Genomic DNA, 12539 nt, shown 5'->3' with positions numbered 1-12539 from the left:
GACAACTTCAGTTTTTGTGCAATGGGGCAGCTCTAGCAGGAAGGGATGAGGCTGCCCAGCCTAGCCCCAGACCTAACTGTTAAGATGCCTTCTGCTACAGTGCCAAGCATGGGTTCAAAGCCAAGAACTGCTTTGAACCTACCTTTCCCTGTTTCTTAGGTGAGTGCTCTGGCTGCTTACTGTTGTGTGAAAGAAGTCGTTTTCCCTCAGTTTGTTAGGAGCTCTGCTTGATTCCTGGAAAAACAGATGTAGGTTCTTTCAAGAGGGCATTCTGCACCACCAAACTCGAAGAGAGGGAAGTACTTTCTTCCAGCTAGGCAAGACTGATGCTTGCACCTCACTGCTCATGTTTCTTGTTGACTGATCTGGGCTGGTTTGCCTCGGCACCTGAGAGCTGATCTAGGCATGGTCAGTTCAGTAGTGTGGACCTAGCCTGAATGAGCAGCATTTTCTCCTCTTTCTGGAAAGTGTGAATTGTGTCAGGATACATCAGCCCTGCCTTTTGCTGAGGAAGGAGCTTGCCTGCCCATGCTATGGGTGTGAGCTGGCTGGCTGAGGTGACACCAGCAGGGCCAGCACAGATGCCACTGCCAGGTGTCACTTGGATGGCTGGTGACTATGTCATCTGCAGGGCTGCAGGCTCACAGGGACCTCGCTCAGTGCACTCTGTGCTTGTAACAGGGGCATCTGGGAGAGGGCCAGGGTGGGTTAATAGAAAGAGTGAAGTATGCCCGTCCTATCAGGACTGAATTTGCAGTACAAGCTGTGACATGGTAGGTTTGGAACACATTATATTTGTGGGTGAATTAAGGCAGGTATATGGTTCCTTAGTGTTTTGCATGACCAACATTAAAAAGTTATGTATGTGCAACAACTGCTAAAAGGAAACTTCTCAAATTCCTTCATTGTTTTTCTTCAAAGACTGTTCTAACTCTACTCCTGGCTTTTTTTTTTCCCCTAGAAAAGTTGCTGGATGTGCTGCTTTGTTGTTTGTCACATTTCAAATATTTGCTAGAGGTCAGGCAGTAATGGAGCTTAGTCACAGGTAGACAATAAAATACTGATTTCTTCTCTTCTTTAAATATAATCTGAAAAATTATTTCTCAAAACTTGTAAAATAATATTTTGTGCATCTTTCAGGTAAATGGATATTTGATAATTAAATGCATAGTAGATGTGTGGTACAATTTAGAAGTGTCTGTGTGTGTGTATGTGTGTGTGTGTGTTCAGCTTTCTGTGAGCTTTCTAGATACTATGGGAAGATTTATTTTTAAAAGCTGTAGAGATTGATCTTAACGTTCTTTGAAAAATCACCTCCTAGTTTAATGTTTGCTTCATTAAACATTTTGTGCTGTTTGTGCCGATTAAGACCATTAGTATTTCTATGAACTGGTAACCTTAGGGGAAAAAATGGTTATGTTTAAAAACATAAAAGCAGGTTATTAACAAAAAGTGACTTATTGAGTGTAAATAAAATGATCTGAACAAAATGTGTGTCATTGTATATCCATGCCCTCATTTACCATCTGCTTTCTGTTTTATGACCCTAGCTATGGATTTATTTTGTGCTAGTGGACAAACAATAGGACAACACTTAAAAACACAAGCTGAAATGCAAGGAAAGCTTATGGCAGTCTTTCTCGTGCTTGGTATCATGTGGGGAAAAAAGAGTGTGTAGAAAAGAAGAGTTGAATTGTAAACATTGCATCTTGATAAGTCTTCCATGTAGTCATAAAACTATGATTTCTTTTACTTTCTTCAGATTTTCCTTGAAGTCCAGCTAAGAATGCAACCAACAATAAAGTGAAAAGGCTGTGCAGCTGAAGAAGCATCCTTCTGCTTGGTGAAAATGTCTCTTATTTTTTGACAACGATTAAAGGACAATGGGGTCAAACACACTTGGGAAGGCCGCCACATTAGATGAGCTTTTAAATGCTTGTATTGAAATGTTTGGTATGCTTTTTCAGTAATTTACTTTGCTGTTCTTGAAATTTATCTTATATTATAACCCCTGTTGTTTTCTGATTTAGCCAGTCTTTCCCTTGGCAAACAACATTTCTGTTCTGTAAAATTTTCCATATTTCATTTTGGCACAGAATCACACAGGCCAGAATTTTGATCATATGCACACCATATTAAATTTTCTTAGTACAGATAATGAACTATGGTGAGTATAGCGGTTTTAAAAATGCTGGCCTACACCAAGAGGAGTGTTTAGTTGAATTATTCAAGGAGTTATTTCTGACATTGATCTTGGTCTTGAGTGGTTACACAGCTGCCTTTCTGGCCAATTGTTTTTTTGAAAGATATTCTGAATCATTATGCAATAATTGGCAAGAATATGTAATCTTTTTACTCTTACTAAAATGTGATGTACCAGGTCTGAGGGAAAGAAGTGATGAAGTAGACCTTGATCCATAACACCATTAATCATGACAAGTGTCACATTGCGGTCAGATGAGTTCATGGATAGGCCTAAATGCTTTGAAATGGAGCCTTAATTCATAAAGCTACATTTAGATTCTCTTGAAATGCAGGACAGCTTTTGATTGGAATGAAGTATTAATTTTTTTCCCTTGTGGAGAGAAACAAGTGTCTAATGGTGAAAGAGATTAAATAATTAAAGGGGTAGATGGATCTTACTACTCACTGTAGTGGATCCCCTTATATCCATTTCTGTAGAACACCATCAAACCTGTTGTTCTAAAACCTAATTACAGTATTAGCAGTGTCCATATATTTGTTATCTGTTAGAAATCATGCCTCTCTTCCTTGTATACACACTCTCTTGACAAATGTAGTCCAGGTGTGGTTCCTGTTTCATGCATGCATATTGTCTACTGTCTTTAAAAAAGTGTCAGACAGAGAATAATCTAAGGTTGCAGATGTTGAGGAACACTGATGGTCAGCCAGCCTGTCAGGGAATAACTCCTTCTGTAGCCACGTCTTTCTGTAGCTCTTTCAGCAGCCACATTGCAAAGACACAAAGCTCTGTAAAGCAGCTGGAGGTGGGACCCTGGGCACAGATGTGAGGTGCCAATGAATTCCTAATTGTTAATATAAAGCTATAATGCTGCAATAAAAAAATATTGGAAGTGTTTGTACATAAATCATCTCCCCACTCTTTTGGTGGACTAATTTTGAATTTGTTCTTGGGATTACTGGCAGTTTCTTTGTATAACATTTAGCATAGTAGTGTACATGCCCCATTTTTTTAGCTATGGCCTGTTATCTTCACTGTTTTCTTCCCTTTAAATACCTAGCACTATAATCTAGCAATAGTTATCATTAAAGGAGCATTTTTATGCTTTGGTTTTGTTTCCTACCTATTTGGTAGATAATCAGCCAACGTTTCCACTTTTGATCCTATCTGTCTGACTAGGCTTGAAAAATAAAAGCTCCTTTCTGTTCATGAATAATGTGGTTAACTCATTGTTTCTCTTTTGCAGATGACAAAGGAAATCAGCGTTCCAGCCATTTGCCAAGAACCTTTCTTTTAATGCACCGGTGGTATCTGCCTTCCACAGAGCTGGCTGGCAAGCTTCTGTCCACATATCCTTTCACAAAGCCTTGCAAATCAACAATACAATGCATATAAAAATGACTACATATAAAATGTGTCAATTAATTAGTTACAAACAAGGTTTAGAGGTTATTTTTTTCAGCCTGAAAGGAAGTCTGTGAGCTGCTTTATGCTACTGCTTGTGGACTTTTTCCGTATGTACAAGCTAACTGAGGCATACTTAGAGTTAACTTTGAATTATATGTGGGCAAGAAAACTTTTCAAATGTATCGCAGTGGGCTGGCTTTTGGCTACTATGATCTTTCAGTGGTAGCTAAACACCTACATGTCATTTATACCTCTTGAAGAATTCAGTAATCGAAAGTATTATATTTGGTTAGCCAGAACTGGCAAGAAACCATTCAGCAGAATATTCAGAATAGTATAATACAGGCATTTTTGCTAGGGCAAAAACAAAAGTGGCAGCCAGGAAATGGTCTGTGTCCCCTAAGATGCTGTGAAAATGAATCAAATATCAGAGCATACTATGGTTATCTCTGGAATAAAAGTTGATACTGATTCAGCTGGTCTAGTATCAGAGTCTTCTGTGGATAAAAACAACGTTACTGACTCAAAGCACACAAAGCTTTCTTTAACTAACATACATATAGAGACGCCAATGGCGAGAACTCCAATGAATTCAGATTAAAAATCTGCTATTTCATGAGGTAAGGATGCTTCTGGTCCTCTAGCATTTTGATTTTATGCTTCTGTGCATACTATCAATGTAATTTCTTTTTTTTAAGATTAAAACTAAACCATGAAAATACAAAGCATTTTTTTTTCACTTGATCTCCAGTTCACAGTGAAGAGTAAATTTCATTGTTTTGAAAACAATTGTTTAAGTTAAGCCATCCAGCCTTTAAGACACTTGACTGCATTGAGCTAAAAAGGTGATTGAAAACTTGTGCTGTGATTTACCTGGTGACTGAGTATGAGACTAGTTCAGTGCCATACAAAGGAGAAACACATTTTGCTTCAAGATATTATCTACTGTGGTAGAGGAAGATTGTCTCTGGGCTGTCAACTTCAGTTCATGCAATCCCTAAATAATTTATGATGACAGGAGTGTGGTAGTGACGCCAAAGCTATTACAGGTCAGGTATATTGTGATCCTTGCACCAGCTGTTTCTGACCTTGTTTCTATGGAAAAGCTCCTATGTGTTAGGCTATGCTTATGTAGGAACGTTTCTCCATAAAAGAGAAAGCATGAATTTTTAAGTTAACATACAACCTGCTTCCCTCAAACAAATGTTTTTTTTCCTCCTTCCCCTGTACTAAGTTACATCAGTATGAAGAAAGGCAAGGGGGTTATTGAAAGCAGGACTGATAAAGCCTTCTCCATGCCCCCTTAAATAACAGAGGAAACATCTCATTTACATGGTTATCATGGTAGATCAAATTCACATTTTTATTTAAAAATCTGAGCAGACTAAGAGTCTCATTTGGACAAGGGATAAGTGCAAGTGTCATTTGGGCGTGTTGGCAGTGTGAGCCAGGACACGTGTGTATGTGTGTTTTGTGTGTGTCACTTGAGGCACCATTTTAATTTATCTTTTCAAAAGAATGCTGTTGTGTTTTGCTGTGGTGAGCTAACCAAAGGAAATTATATTAATAAAGTGGCTTTTGCCACTTCATTGTCACAGATAATCACAACAGCAACAAGTCAGGGTAGTCCACCCTCTCTGCCCAAAGACCAGTGGGTCTGAAATAAATTTTTTTTATTATTTTAAATAAAATGCATGTGCATATATGAATGTTACACACAAATCCCTGGGCATCTCTTAACTACTGTCTGTGGATTTCAGATACTGGATTTTGGAATTTCCTGCTGAATTTAACTTGGATCTTGGGCTGATTCGTTTGACTGAAGAGTTTCGAGAAGTAGCCAGCCAGCTTGGATATGAGAATCACATCCATCTCATTGATATCTCCAGCATGTAAGAATGTTATGAGCCTCAACATTTTTCTCTCTGTCTCTGTAACAAAAGAATTCTAGTTTTGTGCAAAATATAAAAATATTAAGGGCCACTTGATCTTGAGAGAGCAAAAGAGCAGTTACAAAAAGTCTTCTAAATTTGAAGTTACTAAAAATATGAAATTCTAGTCATAGTGTCACAGTAAAGAGAAGATTCTTATATTTATGTAAGTTTTTAATATAAACAGGAAAGGAATAGTTTTCCTGACAAAGCTAGTGCCAATTAAGTGATTAATATTACTTTTTTCCTATAATTTTTTATACAGAATGACAAGTAATACAGCGTCTGGCATATTGTGTAAATCTTGCATTTTGTTAGGGAAGATTTTTGTTCTCTCATCAGTAACCTGTTATTTTTTTCTAATGGCTTTCTGTGTACTTTTCTGTGATTTAACTGCATAATCTTTGGCATTTGTAGTTCTACTGCATCAAAATTATACACTGCTACGTCTTTGACATGCTGAAATGAAGGTTACCTTATAAACATCACCAAACAGGCTCTTGTATCTCACCTGATATTGTAGATTTTCTTCTAAAATATAGCATATGCGTAGTGGTTTTACCTTACCATAGTATCCTGGAAGGACAGCACTACTAATCTCCATGCAGATTGCAAGACTTCCTGCAAGAACACAAGTGAAATTACATGAATATTGTCTCTTAAATCTTCATTTTAAAATCTTGTTAGCAGCCTCTTTCTGCTCTCTACAGTGCTTTACTGTATATGGGTAGGAATTATTCCATTGCTTGCAAACAAATGATTTGCCTTTTTCTCCACCCACTTCTTACTGTTTTGTTAGCTCTTTGACTGACTCTTTCTGCTCTGCTGTTCTGTTATTTCATGGACCTATGGTCTTGCAAAGTAAAAATTAATCCTTGATGTTCTTCAAGTCTTTTTTTTTTCTATATCAGAATCTGATGTGACCTGTTCTTCTTGTATGTCCAAAGCATTTTAAAATTATGGGTTTCTGTATCATAGAAGAGAGTTTATCATGCTTTTCTTCTGGTAGAAACCTACTATTATTTATCATTTGCAGTAGCACCTCTAAAACTCATATCTTCTGTTATGTACCTGAACAGGCCTTACTCTGAGTGTTTGTTATGGCCTGGATGCCACAGATCAGAAAGCTCATAGTCTGCCTCTTGGTAATTTTATACTATTTGTTCAAACTGTGGGCTACACTCACACAGACCCAAGCAGAAATTAGAATTGTGCCTGGTTTTCTGTTGCAGTCCTTCCTATGACTGGATGAGAAGAGTTACACAGAGGAAGAGGATTTCCAAGAAAGGAAAAGCCTGCCTGCTGTTTGACCATCTGGAGCCCATTGAGCTAGCTGAACATCTGACTTTTCTGGAGCATAAATCTTTTAGGAGAATTTCTGTAAGAAGCCTACAACTTTATCACTTGCAATTATGAGCCTTAAAGAGCGTTTATATGGTTTAACATTTATGACTTTTTTTCTCTCAACTTTTCAGCGCAGTAAATCTTTATAATTCTTCAGATTATGTAGATAAGCATGACTGCACCAGCAGCTCTTTTCTGACTAATGATCTTTTTCTGACTAATACTTTTAGTGACAGAAGTTACTTTTGTGGAGAAATTCTAGGAAAAGTGTACATGAATAAGAGACAAAAATGGATGAAAATAAAAGGAGAAGCTAAAGCAAAACATAAGAGTAACCCAAATGCCAAAAGAAATGCTGATTTATGCAGGCAAATATCCATATGAAAAGGTCACATGATGCCACTGTATCTGGTGGCAAATGGAAGCAGGAAGTTCTCAAGATGACAAGTTCTCTTCAGAAACAAATTAGGCTTTTTTAAAAAATTATTATGAGCATGAAAGAAATAAAACTCCAAAACTAAGAAAAATATATTACTTTTTTGTTTGTTTCAAGAGAGGAAGGAAAAAGAGATCAATGAAGAGCTGAGACCAGTCTAAATAGAATCACTTTTGACGTCATTTAATAATGCTCAAGAGTTTATTACTCTAAACTTCAAATCATGGGAAAACACCCTACCATGATCTGTGCAATGCTGACCTCAAAGGAGGAGGGAGGGACACATGGATGTCTGACTAGACTTAAGATATATTTTCATTCCTTTGAGAATTCCAGAAAGAAAACTCAGACCTGCATGAATTTTCTTTTTTTCTTTGTTGTTTCTATTTTGTGTGTTAATTCTTTGGCTTGAATTTTGCTATCATCTCAGATGTTTTTCTGCAACCAGTTAGAGTTAATTAATCTTGTACTACTTGTTATCTCAAAGCTATATAATTGTAGACGATAATTAGTTTGAATCCTGTCTTTGGTTTTACCTATTTTTTAAAAAATATGGGGGAGAAGAAAGGGCAGTGTTAATTTTAACAGAAAACATTTTAAAGTATCTGAACTCTGAAATACTGTTTATCTGCGACTCTGAGACAAGCATCTGCTGTGTAAGAGTATATGCCATCGTATGGTTTTCTAGCAGGCAATTTTTGGTCACCTAAGACTAAGAAACCTGGGTTGGCTGGCATGGCTAGCGACTTCCTACACAAGTTAAAGTTACGTCATAAGCTTCTGAAAATCTGTCTTTAAGGGACAGCTGAAAAATTTTTTCTGAACATTTAGGAAAATCTAATTCTTGGGATCCGTAGCTCTCCCATGTCCATGAACACAGGGACTGAACAAAAAGGAACAAGATTTATCAGAAGTAGCTCCTTGTGCAACAGATTTTTTTTGACATAAGTGGAAGAAAATGGGTGCGTAGTCAGCTTCTTGGGATGCAGTTCAAGCTCCTGTGAAGAGTGACAGAGCTCCTGTTGATTGCAGTGGGACCAAGATTTTCCTCTTGGATGGAGTTGGTTGGGGTACTGAAATGGGATGAAAGCTCTTATTTATATGCTTCTTGCCTGAGACTGGATAATTTCTATAGATCAGCATGCCATAAGGATGTCAACTGAAACTACACAGTATGAAATGTTGCAAGTGTTGAGTAAATTATGGGAAATATAATGCCATGGAAGTAGTAATCATGCAGGCTCCTGTGTTACCTGACGCACAAACACAAAAGTTTTAAGCTGCCATTTAAGTTTTAAAAAAAAACAAACCAAAAAAACCTGAACAAAACAAAACAACAAACAACTTTTAACAAATAACTGATGTGCAGCAGGGTCTTCTGACCCTGACTCTTGGTCACTTTCTAAACGAAAGGAGCCTTAAAAAGAAAAAAATATCAAAGTTTCAATTTGATTGTTAAGTTGTCCACCATTTTACTGAAAATGCCTTTCCTCTGTTAGTTCACAGACTACCAAAGCTATGTGATCCATGGCTGCTTGGAGAACAATCCTACTTTGGAGAGATCTATTGCTTTATTTAATGGTATCTCCAAATGGGTCCAGCTCATGGTTCTCAGCAAACCAACACCTCAGCAAAGGGCAGAAGTAATCACAAAGTTTATCAATGTTGCACAGGTAAGTCTCGCATATGAGTTTTCTTCTTCCTGTATAAAGCAACAATATAAATAGAGATTGCAGTAAATAAGTGAACTGGATGCTCTTTGTGCTGTTTCCTCAGTGAACAGCCTGTTCAACATCACTGCAGGTTATTTGTTCAGGTGTGATACGTCTGCATTTTTTTACTAGCAGACATAATTAGAAAATAATTTTTCTATTTTGTATTCTAGTTGACAACTGACACTTTTCTTCTTCTGCAGAAGCTCCTTCACCTCCAGAACTTCAACACGTTGATGGCAGTTGTGGGAGGTCTAAGCCACAGCTCTATTTCTCGCCTGAAAGAAACTCATTGTCATCTATCTTCAGAAGTCACAAAGGTATGGTGGATTCCAGAATATAGACATGTGGAGCAGAACATCACCTTTTTGAGGCCTGATGGGTTCTGCAGTGCAGATGTCTCACCTGCACAATACTTGGATTGTGACGGGGCATCCTAAAAGGCATTTGGTTGCATTCCTCTTGATGGAGAAGTATCAGATCAGGGAGATCCTCTGCTGGATTACCTGTGCCAGAGAGGAAATTAACACTGCCGACACACTGACATGGGTTGTGTTCATTTAAAACGGATTAAGGAAATTCTATGAATGCTTTCTCAGAGACTTGCTTCTCTGGCTCTTTGTAGGACTGGAACGAAATGACAGAGCTGGTCTCTTCCAATGGAAACTACTGCAACTACCGCAAGGCTTTTGCTGACTCTGTTGGCTTCAAAATTCCTATTTTAGGAGTTCATTTGAAAGACTTGATTGCTGTCCATGTCATTTTTCCTGACTGGATAGATGAGAACAAAGTAAACATAGTGAAAATGCAGCAACTTTCCATCACCTTGAGCGAACTGGTTTCCCTGCAAACTGCCTCTCATCATTTAGAGCCTAACATGGATTTAATTAACCTGCTAACCGTAAGTATTCAGCAAGTTTCAATTCACTTCTGTTATTAAAATGTTGAATGTCAGTATCCACAGAGGTAGAATGGAGTATCTACAGTGGTAAGTGCACATTATTATCCAAGTTTTGTTAAAGAAAAGGGAAAGAATACAAAACAGAAACAAGTTCACATGAGGTGTGATAAATAAAGAGAGTTTCACTTCTGTAGTATGTGATGGGTAGAAGCAGAAACAGAATTGTTATAAATTTTTTTTAAGGATGACAGAAAGAGGGCTGTGTTTGTGTTAGGAGAAGTAAAAACTAAGTTCTGACTACTTAGAATTGAGGCTTATGTCTCCTGTGCAAAGATTGGGTGATGTGTAGACATGGACACAAGTGAAATTCCAATGTGGCCATCACTCTGTGCTTGGTCCCCTCTGCTTTGTGTGTGACACAGTACTTATCTAGTACATAAAAATGCTTTTGAATGGTGTTAAAGAGCCCTTGCAACTCCTGCTCTTTCCCCTCCCCTTACTCCTTGGCAGTGGCTACATTTGGGAAAGTGTAAAACTTGCACACACAAATTGCAGATAAAAGATATGAATGTCCCATTTCAAACCAAAGGAAAGTGAGATTTCAAAAAGATTGAATAAAACTTTTTTTTTTAAAAAAAGCTGCAACTGACAATGCTAGAAGGAGTTCATTTTCAGTCCCTTTTTTAATACGTAGGCAATGACTGTCATTCTAATAAACACTGCACTTTAATTCAAAACATAACTGAAGCGTGGAGCTTGAACCATCAGGCCAAATCCTGTTTCTATTGAAATTCAGTCATTTTAGCACTGATCTTAACTGCAGCAGTGTTTGACCCAACACCACAGTTTGTTCAGGTCACAGGCAAAAAACAGTGTCTGGCAATTAAAGCTAGAACCTGTGAAACTTGAAAAAAGACGTGTTGTTTGTTATAAACCAGTTGATGTTGCAAGCAAATAAAAACCACCTACTCACCTGAAAATAGTATGAAATATGTCACGTTGAGTAAAGGATTCTCTTAATATGTAATCATTTTATGCTGTTTCTGTTATTCTTGTTTAATTTTGTCTTTCAGATCACTAATCCAGACTGAAAGAGAATCTCTTTGTTCTTCTTAAATCAATAGAATTCTTTAAAAAATAAACTTAGAAGTAAGCAAAGTCTGTGTGTAACTAGGGCAGACTTCAGAATTTTTCCAGTGTTTATTTTGTTGGATAGCATGAGCTATTTACTCCTTGGGGAGGTGGGAACCAAATTCCAGCTTTTCCTCAGTCAGGTCACAGGCTCATTACCTAGCTCATTTTAGGTAAATAGCTTAACTGGAGGGCTGTTGGGCAGGAGCTTTGGATTTTTTCCTTTTATGCTTTACTTTAAAATGCTCAAAACAGTGCATATCTAGAAATTAAGCAGAGTTTACAGTTTGTGGTACAAACTACAGCCCTGATCAGGTACAGGAGTTTACACTGTGGAGGCTGACAAATACAAGCCTGAGTTAATTACAGAATCGCAGAATGTCTTGGGTTGGAAGGGACCTTAAAGATCATCCAGTTCCACCCTGCCTGCCACAGACAGGGACACCTCCCACCAGACCGGGCTGCTCAAAGCCCTGTCAAACCTGGCCTTGAATGCCTCCAGGGAGGGGGCATCCACAACTTCCCTGGGCAACCTGTGCCAGTGTCTCACCACCCTCGCAGTAAAGAATTGCTTACTAATATCTAATCTAAATCTACTCTCTTCTGGTTTAAAACCATTACCCTTTGTCCTATCACTACATTCCCTGATAAAGAGTCCCCATTTTTCTTGTAGGCCCCCTTTAATACTGGAAGGCTGCTATAAGGTCTCCCTGGAGCCTTCTCTTCTCCAGGCTGAACAACCCCAGCTCTCTCAGCCTGGGCTCATAGGACGGGTGCTCCAGCCCCTTGATCATCTTCATGGCCCTCCTCTGGACTCGCTCCAACAGGTTCGTGTCCTTCTTATGTTAGAGGCCTCAGAGCTGGATGCAGGACTCTAGACTGGGTCCCACGAGAGCAGAGTAGAGGGAGAGAATTGTCTCCTTTGCCCTGCTGGCCACGCTTCTTTTGGTGCAGCCCAGGATGCGGCTGGCCTTCCGGGCTGCAAGCGCATATTGCCAGCTCATGTTGAGTTTTTCATCGACCAACACCCCCAGGTCCTCCTTTTCAGGCCTGCTCTCAATCCATTCTCCACCCAGCCTGTATTTGTGCTTGGGATTGCCCTGACACATATGCAGGACCTTGTACTTGGCCTTGTTGAACTTCATGAGGTTGGCATGGGCACACCTCTCCAGCCTGTCAAGATGCCTCTGGGTGGCATCCTTTCCCTCCAGTTTGAAGCAACCAAGGTGGTATGGGTATATCTTTGGTTTCATTGTAATGAGGAATGGGAAAGTTTGAGGGAATAGGAAAACCTTCTCCTATTGCACTTGGTATGGCGCAATCTGGGAACAAGTCCCAGTTACAGTTAGTGGGGTAGGGAGGAGAAGGGACCGTGTATTGCTCACTGCAACACCCACCTAATTAAAATATTAGACTAAAGACAGGTATTTATTACCTTGTTTTGTTTTAGTAGGGATTGAGAGTTGCTTTCTTA

At 38.7% G+C, this 12539-nt stretch overlaps 1 protein-coding gene across 1 annotated transcript in view; it reads left to right on the top strand.

The window, feature by feature from the left end:
* The first annotated feature begins 1883 nt into the window (after positions 1 to 1883).
* The window catches only part of RASGRP3 (RAS guanyl releasing protein 3 (calcium and DAG-regulated)), a 30191-nt gene continuing 19535 nt past the window's right edge, over positions 1884 to 12539 (top strand). Inside the window, exons 1-8 of the mRNA XM_010194311.1 lie at positions 1884 to 1953; positions 3450 to 3552; positions 4168 to 4230; positions 5371 to 5502; positions 6774 to 6921; positions 8821 to 8994; positions 9237 to 9353; positions 9659 to 9934. Coding sequence (XP_010192613.1) covers positions 1884 to 1953; positions 3450 to 3552; positions 4168 to 4230; positions 5371 to 5502; positions 6774 to 6921; positions 8821 to 8994; positions 9237 to 9353; positions 9659 to 9934 — 1083 coding nt within the window. The remainder of the gene's footprint in view (positions 1954 to 3449; positions 3553 to 4167; positions 4231 to 5370; positions 5503 to 6773; positions 6922 to 8820; positions 8995 to 9236; positions 9354 to 9658; positions 9935 to 12539) is intronic.

The sequence above is a fragment of the Mesitornis unicolor genome, unplaced genomic scaffold (genome assembly GCF_000695765.1).
Source record: "Mesitornis unicolor isolate BGI_N332 unplaced genomic scaffold, ASM69576v1 scaffold8491, whole genome shotgun sequence".
NCBI lineage: Eukaryota > Metazoa > Chordata > Aves > Mesitornithiformes > Mesitornithidae > Mesitornis > Mesitornis unicolor.
The sequence above is the reverse complement of the archived record's forward strand: the minus strand, read 5'-3'. Positions and strand labels throughout refer to the sequence as shown.